This window comes from Orbicella faveolata, unplaced genomic scaffold (genome assembly GCF_042242905.1).
Source record: "Orbicella faveolata isolate gen_17 unplaced genomic scaffold, um_ofav_v1 contig_47, whole genome shotgun sequence".
Classification (NCBI taxonomy): Eukaryota; Metazoa; Cnidaria; class Anthozoa; order Scleractinia; family Merulinidae; genus Orbicella; species Orbicella faveolata.
Window position 1 is genome coordinate 20,655,133 of NW_028301577.1, and position 16,466 is coordinate 20,671,598.

At 37.7% G+C, this 16,466-nt stretch overlaps 3 protein-coding genes across 4 annotated transcripts; 2 read left to right on the forward strand and 1 right to left on the reverse strand.

The window, feature by feature from the left end:
- The first annotated feature begins 142 nt into the window (after positions 1 to 142).
- Positions 143 to 7,370, forward strand: LOC110047657 (ubiquitin-conjugating enzyme E2 W-like). Of its 2 annotated transcripts, XM_089279654.1 has the most exons (6): positions 143 to 297; positions 455 to 483; positions 887 to 960; positions 4,247 to 4,402; positions 5,823 to 5,898; positions 6,537 to 7,370. In XM_089279654.1, exons 1-6 carry the CDS (start codon positions 191 to 193, stop codon positions 6,548 to 6,550), a joined length of 456 nt encoding a protein of 151 aa, XP_089135780.1. In that variant the 5' UTR covers positions 143 to 190; the 3' UTR covers positions 6,551 to 7,370. The 2 variants fall into 2 exon arrangements, with proteins under 2 accessions (XP_089135780.1, XP_089135779.1); XM_089279653.1 differs by lacking the exon at positions 6,537 to 7,370 and having other exon boundaries at positions 5,823 to 5,960.
- Positions 7,371 to 11,364: 3,994 nt separating this feature from the next.
- On the forward strand, positions 11,365 to 14,228 carry LOC149097537 (uncharacterized). The gene is made up of 2 exons (XM_089279652.1): positions 11,365 to 12,213; positions 12,914 to 14,228. Exons 1-2 carry the CDS (start codon positions 11,862 to 11,864, stop codon positions 14,038 to 14,040), a joined length of 1,479 nt encoding a protein of 492 aa, XP_089135778.1. The 5' UTR covers positions 11,365 to 11,861; the 3' UTR covers positions 14,041 to 14,228.
- LOC149097538 (uncharacterized) lies at positions 13,962 to 16,127 on the reverse strand. The gene has a single exon (XM_089279651.1). The coding sequence runs from the start codon at positions 15,871 to 15,873 to the stop codon at positions 14,371 to 14,373; it is 1,503 nt and encodes a 500-aa protein (XP_089135777.1). The 5' UTR covers positions 15,874 to 16,127; the 3' UTR covers positions 13,962 to 14,370.
- Positions 16,128 to 16,466: the final 339 nt, after the last annotated feature.

Consider the following 16,466-nt stretch of genomic DNA (forward strand, 5'->3'; position numbering starts at 1 on the left):
CTCGCGGAGGTGCGGCGACGTCACGTGCGTCACGAGGAAATCACGGACTACTCTTATCTCACTTCCGGCGTAAGCCGAAGTTGTTACGTCATGTTACTAAGCAACCCTGTCAAGAAACTTCATATATTTTAGAGCCCATTCCTTTTGTACAACGGGATGATATCGAGGCAACCATAACAGTGCGTCAAATATGGCGGCTTGGCAGAGAAGATTGCAGAAAGAGCTGATGGAAATCAAAACTAAACCGCCGCCAGGAATGCGCCTCGACTGTGATTCAGTCTCTTCGAATCTTGCTACGTAAGTTTCAGGCTTTCTTGTCTTAATTCTTAAAACACCGAATCATTGTTTCGGCAATCATAAACATCGATATTTGTACGAACTTTAATTTGAAACCTATGTGCACTTCCGTGAATTGTGCTGAGTGTAAACGTTTGATTCTCTTTTGCTGTTTTAGGTGGATTATCCATGTAGAAGGAGCCCCAGGTAAATAAATTTTATTACACTTCATGACGACATTCGAGAAGTATCCGATGTGGACGGCTCCCTAGAGCGTGATTAATTCTGTTCTGTCTGAAAGCTGAAGTTAGCTTTACGCAGGCGAAAGTGGAACATGCATGTCATTGACTGTTACTATGAATAGCTTCTGAGCAATTGCATATCTGAAATAACAGCTAGAGTGGAAGAAAGAAAAGGTGAAAATGTTAAAAGGAAGCTGACATTTTCGATTTAAAATGCCGACCGTATACTGGGTGTCGAATATTTTTGCAAATGGAATGATTTTTGTTTTCTTTTTTAATTTTAAGTGTCAAGTGTTTGAAGTGACTCAAAATGATGGGCAGTCAGGTTGTTTAATATTGTTGTCACTCTACACATTTTATTTTTATAGGTACATTGTACGATGGTGAAAAATTTCAGCTTGAGTTCAAATTTGGATCCAAGTATCCCTTTGAGTCGCCCGAGGTAAGGAATTAATGTTTTATTTCACTCCCTCTTTTCTGGTTTTAAAAACTCAAAGTACCGTAGTTTGTCACATGGAATACACTCCAGTTAAAATGTTTGGGTGAATAAACAGGCATACATGTGGCTTTTAAAACTATGCTGTGTCTCTATGTCCGGCAGCCAGACAGGTTTTTCAAAATGCTCCACGTCCTGCAGTCAAAATTATTTTTTAGAAATTTCAGTTAATAATGTCAAATCCTTGTTTTTATGGTTGAATACTAATTTTGGTGAGCGCGGCACCCAGTATATCGGGATCTATAACATAGACTATTATAAACTGACCAGCAGTCAAAACGTTTCAATAGCAATCCGGTTAGCCTAAAAAGCACTAATGTTAGAAGATGAGGTTCCCAAGTCCTAGTTGTATGTAACTATTCTTCTCGTGAAATGCCCTTACTTAAAGGAAGCTGTGATAGAGTTTGTTTTATATATATGTTATTATATCGCTGTGTCTCACAAGGACTGAGCTGAAAGCTACCAAATTTACAAATTTGATTGGCTGAAATCTATATTGAAAGCGGTCTAGATTTTCCCACCTAGACCGGCACTAGACCGGTAATGTTTTGCGGTGAAAAAGTTGCAAACTAAAATGCAAAAATATTGACTACTGTATTTTCTTCTAACAACATTTATTTATGGAAGTGCCAAAAAGGCTGATGAGAAAAAAAAGCAAAGAAGAAGAGCAAACCTTGGCAGAATTAAGTTCAGCTCATCGTCATTCATAAGCAAAATGCCAGCTAGTACAAACCAGTTACATTAATAAATTAATTTGTCTGTGTTTGCCATATAATAAACATCTTATTAACTGATAAGTTTTCCAACCAATATTTGGAACAAGAGCTTTACTAACCTTCCCCCCTTCATTGAACATTGACAACTAAAACAAAAACAGACCAATTACATTACTTGTGCATTTTTTTGGAACCAATCAGATCACAAATTTATATTATACAATATTTCTGAGCTGTGGGTAAATTTTACTGGTATTTTCTGTTTATTTGGAAAGAATTGATTGCGACACTTTATTGTTCAAAGCCCCCAGCAAAAAATGAATCATGATAATTACAGTCGAACCTGTATATAACGGTCACCCTGGGGACTTGAGGAACTGGCCGCTTAATACAGGTGGCTGCTTAATACAAGATCACTCAAAATACTCACTGGGCGTGGTCTAATGTCTACAAAAACACTTCATGCAAGGAAACAAGAGGACAATCAACACTCTTTCAAGAGATCAATACTTTAAACAACGTTCAGTGCCAACTTGTAACTTAACGGTATAATATATGTAACATTGCGTAAAAGTACTGTGCAATAAATTGTTTTCTACTCTTCTATGGTGTACAGTACTGTATTTCTATGACTTCACAACAAAGTATCTCATTCCATCATTTCATAGTTGTTACGCTCAATTTCATAGTTGTTGCATTCGGGGTGGCCGCTTAATACAGGTAACAATAACAAAGAAAGACAAACATAGGACTACAGGGTGCTACGGCTGCTTAATAGAGGTGGCCACCTAATACAGGTCACAAATACAGTGTTTGTATGAGCAAAAAAATCGGGACTTTGAAAACTGGCTGCTTAATAGAGGATGGCCGCTTAATACAGGGTTGTTATATACAGATTCGACTATATAACCTTTTAGAGTTTTGCTCTTTAATGAAGTTAGCCCCCCTGTCTATTGAGCTGTATTAAGCTTCTTGTGGGATGTAAATATGGGTTATTGACCAAGTGTGAGGTCAAGATGGCTAGATATTGGCCAAGTTCTTTTTTTGCCTGTTTATGGACCGAGACAGAGTCAAGGTCCATAAACTTGCAAAAAAAGAATGACGCCAATATCCAGCCATCTTGACTGAACAAGCTTGGTCAATAAAGGATTTATTATGTGGCTCTCGGGGAAATTTTTCTTGTGCAACACGGAGGGTAGTCCCAAGCGGGGAAGACAGCTCCATCTTGCCCACTTGGGTAGCCAATCACAGCACAGGATTTGATTAATCTTGGCAGCTCATGGAGCTAGCCATATGATAGTAGAGAAGAGAGCGTTTTCATGTGACGTCATCAAATTCTTAAATCCAAAACTAGAGGGCCACCAAAGCTTTTATCCTCATCACGCATAAGAGGTACTAAAGTTATATCTGTTTACAACTTTCCAGCTCAATATTGCCCTTTGTTTGGAAACCAGCGCATTTTGATTTGTGATACATGTATAAAGCTGTGATCGCGTTTGTTGAAAAATATGCATTCATCTCGTGCTTTTTAGCTGTTTAAGATGTTATTGTATGTGGAAAAGTGCTTATTTAAATGTTTATTTGTTCAGTGCAGATAATCATTGTCCCAGATAACCAAAGTAAGTTCCAGATTTTAACACTGATTTTCGGCTGCCATATTGGTGTGCCATGGAGGAACACCAACATGGTGACTCCATATTAGATTCTGTAAATATGCATGGAACAAATTTGACAAATATCTCAACTTTGGGACAGAACACACACCTTAAACTTGGAGAACTGTCTTCTTTATTTATCTTCTGTAATATCACAATTTCTTGACCTTATCCACTGATTTTGATTTTATTTTTTATTGCGTGACAATGAAAACGCTCTGTAAGAGTCTGTGAAGAGTCTGACCGGTGATGTTTATCTAATCATTTCAGGACTTGTTCTGTACTTCATATCCTGTTTTCCAGTATTTTACCATGCCAGCGGTATTCTAGTATAGACCTAAAATGTTTCAAACACAATATCACCTCCAAATGTAATTAAACAATTATTCTGAAACACAGAATTCCTTCTGATAATAGCTCCCACCCCAATACATACCCCTCCCCCCAAGAAAATAAGCCCACCAAAAACAAATATGAGCCCAGACCTTATTGGGGATGGACCATTATTTTTTTGAGGAGAAGAGGGGGGGGGGGGGGGGGGGGCACAATTTTTGTGGGAATTTTCTCACCTTTAGGTTGTGCATGATTTCTTTTGGTGGGCAATAGCTTATGCAAGAATTTCTTAAAAGTCAAAACACAGGACCTGGATAATAGAAAGCACTTGCTATTTATTTTTTATTTTTTTTTTTTTTTTTGCTCACGGTTCCCCTTGAACAATTCTTTTAAGCCCTTTTTGCTGCACATTTCTTTTTCTAGAAATTGCCCAACCCCCTCCTCAAAAAAAATGGTCTGTTCCTTACCATAATTTTATAGGATATGGCAATCAGTAATTAAGGAAAATTGATGATTTGTTGTGTGCAGGTTATATTTGGAGGATCAAATATTCCAGTCCATCCTCATGTGTATAGTAATGGGCACATCTGCCTATCAATCCTGACGGATGACTGGTCTCCTGCTCTGTCAGTGGAATCTGTTTGTCTAAGTATTGTTAGCATGTTGAGTAGCTGTCAAGAAAAGGTAAGGTGATGGAAAGCCTTTAAGGTCAGCAAACACAAGGAGACTAGTCCCTGTGATTAGTCCCTGCAACTAGTCCCTTCATGTAAATTCTTCAGGGGACTAGTTGCAGGGACTAGTTGCAAGGGCTAGTCTCCTTGTGTGTGCTGACCTTTAAGACAGATTTATTGCAAACTGATCTTGTATATGCAGTAAGTTCAAATCAGATGATCATTTACACACAATTTTACACTGTTGTGGTGCAGTTATCTAAATACAGTCCTAACTCTAGTAAGCGGCCACCTATTAGGCTGCCACCCTCCATTAAGCGGCCACTTTCCAAAGTCCCGATATATTTGTCAGTAAACTGCTCTATTTGATACCTCTATTCAACGGCCACCTCTATTAAGTGGCCGGCAAATTATCTTTCCAAGCGAAATGGTGACAGATGATATAAGGTGATAACTGATAACAACAAGAAAACAAGAACTGCAATTTAATCTGCACTATAACAAGTCATCAACAATGTTTGCATTTTTTCTGTGCATTATCAACCTGAAGAAATACTGTACATTTCAACTATGTGCCCTCTGTGTTAGAGCTAGAACTATGCATGGGCTGGAAATGCACGTGATGTTTTGTTAGAATGAATTTTGGATTTATCTTCATATTTTTTCACTTTTTAAAAGCATTTTGCTCTGTAGTCAATGAGATCATGTTTACTGCCATTCCTATCCAATTTATATTGTACCTCTATTAAGTGACCAACCTCTATTAAGCGGCCACTTTTCAAAGTCCCGAGGGTGGCTGCTTAATAGAGGTCAAACTGTATTTGTTGGAACACAGACACTGCCATAATGGTTGTTTGATTCCAATCCAGTTTAAAATTTTATTGCTTTGTAAATGATGGGATGCAAAACCTTAAATTATGTATCAACCACACTTGATTAGGGTTTACTTAACTACACAAGTAGTTTTGTCCACACTGAAAATGTCATGCTTAATCATGCTTAAAAATTGTGTTGCTTATTCAACCAGGTGTAAGGGCAAAATGGCTGGATACCGTAGAATTCCAAAAGTAGCAGTCCCCCAAAAAATAATGGCTCCCTGAAAGTAACATTAATTTTTTACTTACCTATTGAATCCCGACGGCAACTTTGTCTGAAATGACTGTGAATTACCATACAAATGTTTTTTAACCATCCGAAAGCAATGGCTTCCCAAAAGTAACAGCACCTTTTGCCTGCTATATCCGAAAGTAATGGGGCCGTTACTTTTGGAATTCTACAGTATCAGCCAAGTTCTTTTTTTTTTTTTGCATCTGTATCAACCACATGTATGGTATTGTATGGCATTTTTTACCCATCATTAACTTTGTACTATGTGTAATTCTGTTTGTGACATAAACCCAGGCAGTGCTTTGAAATTTTTGTGTTTGTTTTAGAAACACCCACCTGATAATAGCTGGTATGTTAAAACTTGTCACAAAAGTCCCAAGAAAACAAGATGGTGGTATCATGGTAAGTATACCAAAAATTCATTTAAACATGCATTTCATTGTTATTAATTTGGTTCCCTCTTCAATTCTTTTCTTTGAAGTTGGCTATGTATTAAATAAATTATATACATAAACATATTATAAATGATTATTGTTATCTTGGGCATTTAATCTTCAGTTTCATTTTCTCCTTTCCTTTGGTCTTGCTTTTTGTTTCTCTCTTTCTCTTCTGAGCCTCTTTTGTAACAACTACTCAGTACCCCGGCCCATAAAATATGTTTAGGTTCCAGATTCCTTTTCTTTTACATATATCTGCAAGGTACTGTGAGCTACATCTGTTTTACTGCAAGGGTATAGGAGGCTTTTTTTGCCTACACCGTAACAGTAACAGTAATTAAACATGTAACAGTAATTAAAAAATGAGCTAGCCACCCAACCCTCATTTCCTCAAAGCCTTTCACCTGCAATTCCCTCTCCTTTCACAAAGGAGTCAGCCAATTGGAAGCATGAGTCTTACTCAGAGACAAAACAACTAAAAAATAAACATAAGTAAACACTGAACCTTCCAAACCCATGTCACCCAATTCATGGTGGGGTATGACAATTTTGCCGCACATCACCAGTGGTGACGATCTCCTAATTTGTCTTAATTTCTTGCAGATGATTCTGTATGATACAACTCCACCGTAGGGAGTTGTAGGTATTGGTTATTTGTGAAATGCGTGATAAGTCTTCCACTCGTGCCTTGTGGACTGAGAACAATGAACCATGGTGACTGCACCATTATGGTTATGGTAGCACTGTGGTTCTACTGTCGTTTTTTCAGACAAGATCCAGTCTTAATAGTTAGTTTTAATTAATTAATAATTGTTATTAGTTTTGGGATTTAAGAAGAAACTTCTAAGAAATGTTAACATTTTGAGATTTAAGAGATTGACATTGTAGTTTAAATATCAATGGTTATAATATTGATTTTTCAATTCTTACCGCTAAACTGTAATCAGGCATACATCTATCTGCAATAATTTTCAAAGATGTTAGAGACAAAGAAACCATGGGGCTTCTGCCTGAGTTAAGAGATATATTTAACCAACAGATGTTAGGAGAAATTAAAGCTAAACTGGCTATTCCAACCTACTGTATATAGATTTTAAAATTGTTGCCTTCAATGGTTTCTTACTGAGATTTATGAGAAAACGTGCAGTCTGTATGGTCACGTAGTTAGCTTTTGGTCCACTCTCTAGTCCAATGGAAGGCACCTAAAAACTGCTAGTAATGAAACCAAAGGTGATAGTCATGTATATTGCAGCATTGCGCAGTGGTTAAATGCTGATTTAAAACTTCCTGAATGGATGTTACATAGCCATTTTGCTACTCAAATCAAATATTAACCTTTGTTTGTGGGTGCTGTGTAGTAATGTAGATGGTGCAAGTACATTTACTATTACGTCTTTAAATTTATTTAAATAAAATTGTCAGGGTGCGTTATAGTAATCTTGATTTCAGCTTGTTATTCTTGCCAAAAATCTCATATCATTTTGTACAAGCAACCACCTGCTTAATTCAACAGTACTGTAGCACAACATTGCAGTGGAAAATGTTTCACTTTAACATGCGTGATATAGCTTTGTCTTAAAAGTTTCTCCCATCAAGTGATCACCTGCACATCTATCATGATTTGAACCTTAAGCAAGAAGATCTTGAGATTTTTTTGTATTTTCAAGATTTTTTTTGTCTTTTAAGAAAATACGTTACACAAACATATATATAATTGATCTAAAAACAAACACTAATACACTTGAAATCAATATTATGTCAATATGTACATGAAAGGAGATCTTGATGTGCTTCTGAGTTGAAGAATACGTATCATATCCCAGGTATGTAACTTTTCAGAAATAACCATTCCTCTTGAGTGCGTCCGTTGAGGTATCAATGGTAACTTAATGGTTAGTGTGCTGGAATCTGGATCGAGCAGTCCAGGTTTGAGGCAAAATGAGCTGAGGCCAGGGATGTCCCGTCCCGTCCCGTCCTGTCCCGTCGCGTCCTGTCCTGTCCTGTCCTGTCCTTAGGCAAGAAACTTTACTCTCACAGTGCCTCTCTCCACTCAGGTGTATAAATGGGTACGGGCCAGTTTAGTGCTGGGGAGAAGGGGGGTTACCCTCTGATAGATGAGCATCCCAATCAGAGGGGGGGGGGGGGGGGGGGGAGAAATAATCCTGACCACTTAAAGTTGTGGAAACTGAGCAGGGTTCCTACAGCCCCTGGAAAACCTGGAAAGTCCTGGAATTTTACTGTGGCATTTTCCAGGACCGAAAAGTCCTGGAAAAAGGCAACTGGTCCTGGAAAGTGCTGGAAATCTGTTAAACGCAATTAAAAGATATGAAATGTACGGCAGACAGTAACGAGAATTAAAATTGAGGTCTTGGGAGTGAAGGGGTTAGTGTGAATTTTACAGTCCTGGAAAAATCAATCCGAGTCCTGGAAAAGTCCTGGAAATTTGCTTCTGAAAAAGGGTACAAACCCAGACTGAGTTAGGCTTCAGCGGTATGGACCACTTGTCCCGACACAGACTTTTATCTTGAGTTCATCCACAATTGAATGAGCATTCGGGCAACAACTTTGTTTTTTAATGTTATTTTTAATATTATTAGCTAATTAAAAGATACTCATGGAGTACAACATATTCTCTGGTTACTGCACCAGTTACAGGCCATGTTCGTTATGACATGTAGTTAATACTATTAGTAATCAGAGATTATGAGAGTGCGTTTGACGTCCTCAATTTAATATATATACCTTAAATAAATGATTTCACCAGATGACTTTCAACCTTTGTCTAATGCTAAAATCAACATTTTTCAGCGGCAACTGAGGTTTTACAGTCAGATATTGCATAGTGTCATCGTCCATGCTAGTGAAGAGGTCACGATTTGTTGATACGTTGCATGACGCCGCCAGTTTCTGTAGACTCAAAAGTTTCAGAGAATATTTAAATTACGTACATTATTCTAAGCTGGAAGCACAGATTTAAGCTAGCATTTGCAATCGCATGCTCGTTTATCGTAAACAAACTCTGTGCGACTAATTGGAGTATTTCCCGTGATGAATAAAATAGACTTTTGGATCTTGCCTTCAGAGTACTCTTCCACCGATTTCAAACAATCTATAAAATTTCGACCGGATAGAGACTGTGCTATCTGTCACGACTGGAACTAATCAACAAGTGTCATTAAAATGTAGGTGTTCCCACGGTTAACATCCCAAAGCCAAGTCGTGTTAATAGACAAGGACAATTCCCTCAAATTTCGATAAATGCTACCGTCGCAGCGTTTAAATTCACCAAAATCTAACGCTGAGCACACATAATAGCGAAGCGTACGGCGACTGAGTGGAAAGAAGTCAAAGACCCAGCGGAAAGACAAGCTCACATGGCCTGCTCACATAGTCACATGTTCGTCACATGTCTTGTCACATGTCTTAGTATTAAACAGTGCCAGTTTACTGGCCGTGACAGCCCCTGCAAAAATCAAGCGGGGTGGCCATTTTGTTGTCCTTTCAGGAATGTGGATTTTTCTGCGTATAACCGTGCACAGGGAAACCAACTCTAGAAAGCCACAGGTCAAAATTAGGTTTGCGTTCTTAGAACTCAATTATATTACTTTTTAATTATGTAACTACTGCTCACACTTCTTAATTTTCAAACATACTATTAGACTAGACTTTGTTTTCGTATGCTTAATATATCAGTGAGCACCCTCTTATGTTAAACAAGCTCAAAAGTAATATGAACATCAAAAGAGCTGTATACATGTACATTATGTACAACAGGGGGTGGGTACGGCTACACGTAGGCGAAGTTTTCGCGTGCTGTTCTTCAGTTTGCAAGATGTCGGACCCAAGCAGCTTTCCCTTTTGCTACCCTCCGGGCTATTTTTTTCAAAACTTTTATTAGTCATACCCGTATCGCCTGAAAGAGTGGATATATCCCGATATATGGGAATTTGAAGGGTGCCTTGCCATGCTTCGAAAGAAAGGAGCAGGAATTTTCAAAATAGTTTTTACTGGAAGGGTGGAAGAAATTTCTTTAAGAAAAGGAACAGATGGAAATTTTCTTTTTATACGGCATAAAAGATTTTATTACATAAACACCAGTGAAATACCAGGATTTTTCCTTTTACTAAAAAGTCGTATCTTCATCGTGTGCAGTGAAGATACTATTTTTATCTTTCACACTGAAGATATTTTTTTGATAACATTTTTCTTTTATCCCTTTACCTACACTTGAATTTGTAGATGAATGATCGAAACATCTTCCGATCTTCTTCAGTCATCGTCGGCAATCTTTGTTAATTTTCAGAAAATGTTCGGAAGCGTTTGTCTCGCCTTCAGAACAATTTTGGAAAATCTTCAGAAATCTTCAGATAGTGGACTGAAATTTCGGAAAATCGTCAAAAACGTTATCATTAGTATGTTTATATAATGAACAGAATATTACATGTCCGTTTGTGGATCTGAATTTTATATTCTCGTGTTCAACTTGATATCTCACGAAAGATATTGAGTTGAACACTCGAGATAAAATTCGTATCCACGCGCGGTCATGTAGTATCCTCTTTTTATCGCCTGAAAGAGTGGATATATCCCGATATATTGAAATTTGAAAGATGCCTTGCCATGCTTCGAAGGAAAGAATCAAGAATTTTCAAAATAACTTTTTTGGATATTACTGGAAGGGTGGAAGAAATTTCTCTAAGAAAGTGAAAAAATGGAAATTTTCTTTTTATACGGCATAAAATTAGCATTGAACGTCTCAGTATTTTTAGGGCTGTCACGTGATCTATTGCGTGAGCTGGAAAATATTTTAAAACACTACAGTTTATCACACAATTCTGTAAAGAATTATTGACACAAATACATTTGTAGTATAGATGAATTTGAATGGCAAGAAGGAAAATAGCAGAATTACAGAGGGATAAAGCAACACAAACTCCTTGAGAATCTACCTTAGAAGATTCTGAGGACCTGAAAGCTACTTAAGAAATTGTTTGAAAAAGAAAACATGTTATAGACGAACATTTTTAATTTAAGAAATCAAAGTACCGATATATTTGCCATCTTTTTTTTATATAAAACCTGGAATGGGTAGACTTTACCTGCAAACTGTTTGAGCGCGTGATTTGATCCTCCCGAATCACGATCAGGGCTCACACGTTCTAAATATAGCGTAGTTTCTAGGGTCATGTAGCAACTCTTGTAAGGTCTGCAGTATGGCAAGCCAATTGTAGCAATATTCAATACCTAAATTCAATTTCAATTCAATGAAATTTAATTTCAATTCAATGAAATTCAATTTCAATTCAATGAAATTCAATTTCAATTCAATGAAAATTCAATTTCAATTCAATGAAAATTCAATTTCAATTCAGTGAAAATTCAATTTCAATTCAGTGAAAATTCAATTTCAATTCAATGAAAATTCAATTTCAATTCAATGAATATTCAATTTCAATTCAATGAAAATTCAATTTCAATTCAATGAAAATTCAATTTCAATTCAATGAAAATTTATTCAATGCGCAAAGCATCTTGGGTGGAACATCCGGGAATCGGCCAAATCTCCTCCCGCCATTTTAGCCGACAAAATGGAGGAAAGTCTTCGAAATCTTGCAGATTCGCTGGGTGAATGCTCGCGACTGGTTTCGCAAGTCTTAGCCAGTAGTAGTTCCAGCTCAAATGGGAACGTTACGGATTCAGTTACACAAGGGGTATCAGGAAATAACTTCAGTTCAACGAGCAACGTTTCCAGTGCTGTCGAACGAGCTCGGTCCATGTTGCAAAGAAGTCGAAGTACAGGATTGTGTTCTCGCTTGAGTCAACGGGAGCGACTTCGAGCAGCATCACCTTCTACCGTGCCTAGTAGTAGTGGAGCAAAGAAACAAAAAAACAACTCCAGAACAGCCTAAACCGTTTGAATTTGCTCTTATGTATGTGGAGGACGACGATGACGACGAAGAAAATTTGTCAATTAACCATGACAACATTTTGCTTCGAGGATTTGTTAATTTAGTGAGCACGGATGGAGAGGCAGAAATTCGATCCAAAATTGGCGATGCAATTAGACTAAAACATCCATTAGTCGGTAATGGGGATTTTGTGTTTCTTCGTGCTAACCGGCGGAAGTTAAGCATACCTGTCAGTTGTGGAGAGTACTCGTACAAGCAAGTGAAACTGCTCTGCGGACAAGGAGCTATTTATGTTAAACTGAAAAGTGGACTGAACTGTTTAATATGCGATGGTGACGTAAATAGCTCATCAGATCATGATGATTTGCCTGGTAAGTATGTTATTGCTGTCATTAATTTGGGCCTAGTTAATACAATTTTAAAAAAAACAATACTAACATTAAAACATTAAATTTGCGTCCTTTTTTGTATGTCAAGGTATCATGGACCATCCCCAGGGAACCTAAGACAAGGAGGGGACAACGTTGTTAATTTGCTAGTCCTGGATGTGGATAATAAATTATAAACAAGAATGAAAACTTTGTTAAATTGAAAATGGGTTGTTTGGCCCCCAAAGGTTAAACATACTCTCATACATTTGTGGAAATCGAAACAATGTAGATTGTGTGCCTATTAGTGTAATAATTTCCTGGTGTGCCAGCATTGCTCTGTAGAGTGACACTTAAGACAATTTGAAATTGCCTTTCTTCCTTTGCTAGAGTTATTTGAGGCAAAGTTTTAATGCCAAAACTAAATTGTTACCATGGTAACATTTCTTCATTTTTACTACAGTACTTGAATTCTGTAAAATAGAGTAAGAGATCTTTTTTTCATTTTAAAATTTTTGCAGATCATATTTCTAGTGCTAATAGTAAACCGGCAATGTGTGTAACAGTTGCCCATGGTAAAAACTCTTGTTGGCATAAAAATCCATCTCCTTCTGTAGTCATAGTACAAAGCTTCTGGCTTGTTCCTCACAAGGCAAGTTGTCAGCAAATATTTATTTATCCTGTAATTTTACTTTTTTGGCAGAAATGTTGAGTCAACCAGTTTCTGAACAACAGAAGCAAAGTGAAATGCAATCAGTACCCATTTCTGAAGAGGGTAGTACAGGATTTCAGTCAGCAGGGGAGGAGACACTAGCTGATAACACTGAAGATCCATCAGTGGATTTGCTTGCAAAGCGTTGTGTAAATTACTGTAGAGCCAATGGCATTGAGAATCCTGTAGAAATTTTACGTTATGCACAAAGTGTGATTGTAAGCGGAAGGCCACTGGATGTGCAAGATGTTTCTGAAAGTCTAGATGGTGAAACCAACTTCATCTTAATCAATCGACAAGATGTTTTAAAATCAGCAATGGATGAAGTGCAATTTTTAAAAGACCCCAGACTAACACTCTCAGTTGGATTTTATGGTGAGTGTGTTGAGGATTATGATGGCCCTCGAAAAGAGTTCTTTCGCCTATGTTTACGAGATATTAAAGCTACATACTTTGACAATGGTCTTAAAGACCATCTTGCTAATGATTATTCAACCATTGGGCTTATTATGGCCCTTAGCACTTTGCAGAATGGCAGTATCCCCAGATTTGTGAAAGAAGATAACCTCCAAGCGCTTTTTTCTTCCCAAGAGCCATCAAGCCCTTGTATTGCAAAGCTTCGAATTGGTTTTAAAAATCTGGGGCTTTATGAAATAGGGAATGCTATACCTAACTTCCTTCATCTTTTCAGACCTTCCCAAAGTTATGCTTTATCGAGAAGAAAGTTGATGGCCCTTCTTTCACCAAATTTTTCTGAAGAGGGTAGCAATGCATGCCGTTTCGAAACAGAAATTTATGAGTTGTTCTCTAAATACACCAGACTTGCAGCAAGTGGGCAAAGGGGTGCAATCACTTTGGGGCATATACTTCAATTTGTTACTGGCAGTGACGAAGAGCCCCTACTAGGGTTTAGAGTAGCACCTTCTATAGAGTTCGTTGAGGCAACAAGTCATGGCACAAACCCCCACACAGAATGCCCTTTTCTACCTACTGCTAACACCTGTGCAAATACCTTGAGCTTACCAAGATGTACAAATGGTTCATTGCTGCCAAGTGAGGAGCAACTATTTAATCTTTATGATTTGGCCTTTGCAAATGCATATTTTGGAAAGCTGTAATGTTCTGATTATAGGTTACAAAAAGTTGACATTATTTGTAAGTGTTTTTAGTCACAAGAACTTTCACTAATTAATTCTATCACAGTGTCATATCCATTGAAATGCGAGGATAATATCTGTTCCACCAGAGATAACTGCTGATGTTACTGTTGTATTTTACTGAAATAAAACAAGTTGAAGTTACTTAAGTACGTTGTGTACTGAACTTGATTGGCAATCTTGCAGCCATATTGAATCCTGTTACATGATTGTTCCTGATTTTTTTATCTCTGCACATCCCACACAGCAACTGCACATAGCTGCACAATTTGTCAATAAGGTATAGTGTTGTTAAATGTTTTCAATGCTTTCTTTTACTATCTGGTGAATTTTAGTGTATATATCCATGCCCATTTGTGTTGATGACGCCAGTGGGTCTATCTGCTCCAGAACTTTCGCTTGAACTGACTGATGTTCAACTGGTAATGTGACTGGGGGAACAACAACATTGTTATTGCTATCTTCAAATGGAGATGGCCCGTCAGGGTCAACACCGTAGAATTCCAGATCATTGGGATCCTCGTCTAGTTGCCCATGTGGTAAGGGGTTCTCCTTGTTTAGCATGCCATTTACCCACATCTGATACGGAGACCAATGGTTTGCTGTCCTTACCTTGTGATGGTTAAAAGCCTCCATATATTCGCGAAGTGCAAGGTTTATTCTTGGGATGAATGTCAAATGCAGCGCAAATAGATCCGTTGGGTTCTCGATGTTGAGCAAGCTTGTATCTTCCAATGCATAAAACACGTAATAGAAAAGATGGCACACGCACCTGAACACGTCCCTCCAGAGTCTTTCAATTCTCTGATTTCTGGTGGAGGGACCTGCTATAAAACTCCCCCGACCTTCACCTCTTGCTTCCACCATAGCATCACAAACTTGTACATTCTCGACACCATAATCCACACGAATACGTGATGGCCACAACGCATCATTTTCAATTGCTTTCAGAAAAAGTTCCAGAACAGTTTGCGAAAGATTGTTATTACTGCATCTGAGAAACATAATCCGTCTGGAAAAACCATCTATGCACCCATGGATTACAAGACCCCAGCGAATAAGAGAGTGGTGCCCATCTAAATGCCATAGAGAATTTGGCCACGGGACCGAGTATTGCCTACGAGAAACAACAATCCCCCACCTCAAGGCAGTATTCGTCGGATCCACCCTTGCCAAACACTCACGAATTCTTCTCCTTTGAACCCTCAGTCCAACTGACTTAAGGTACCCGGCTAAGTATGTTCGCCCTGTTGTAAATCCATGACGACCCATATATTCGAGAACTAACTCGTCCAATTCCGCATCCGACAACAAACTAAACTGCACGGTGTTTTGCAAGCCATATGACTGTATTCTGCGATAAATTGTCCAGCGAGACACGCCAAACATCCGAGAAATTTTTGCCATTGAGAATCCGAGTCCAAGAAGATCTTCTAACGTTTCGGCAGGTACGTAGAACTGAGGTCTCCCAGGATTTCCCGTTCTGAGGGTTTCGCATTCACTTCGTGAAATTAATGAAGGTTCTACTGCTAGAGTTTTGATGTGATTTTCGATAGCCCGTAGTACTTCTAAAAAGGCTGTAGCTAGGGACTCCCACTCCATCCGATCTTGCTCAATGTCAAAGGCAATAGAACGCAAAAGACTTACAGTTCTATCGAGAACTACAAATTGTACTTGCAAGTCTTTGATGTTTGTTTCATTGCTGCTTATATATTCCTCTGTCCTATCCAGCACAGACGACAAAAATTTGGGTAAATCCTTTTCCGCGTCAAACTCTGATTCGGCACGCGCCATATTGCCAGTAAAATGTTCCCGCGGAAAAATTAAAGCATGCAGCTCCCGTATTCTAACTACCCCGGATGCAACTTACCATTTCCGGTCACTAACCGGAAGTGATTTTCAACGGGATGAGTAACTATATATACTTTCTTTGAATCGTGATTTAGTTTCTTCATTGAATAAATTTCGTTGCATTGAAATTGAACTTTCATTGAATTGAAACTGAATTTTCATTGAATTGAAATTGAATTTTCATTGAATTGAAATTGAATTTTCATTGAATTTTCATTGAATTTTCATTGAATTGAAATTGAATTTTCATTGAATTGAAATTGAATTTCATTGAATTGAAATTGAATTTCATTGAATTGAAATTGAATTTCATTGAATTGAAATTGAATTGAAATTGAATTTCATTGAATTGAAATTGAATTGAAATTGAATTTAGGTATTGAATATTGCTACAATTGGCTTGCCATACTGCAGTCATTGACTCTTATGACAGTTATTTTTTTTTAAAGTTTTGGAACATTTATTTTCTGTTACTTCACATTTTGTTCTTACTTTTTTTGTAATATGGTCAAATTTTGTTATTTTTATGAGTTTGT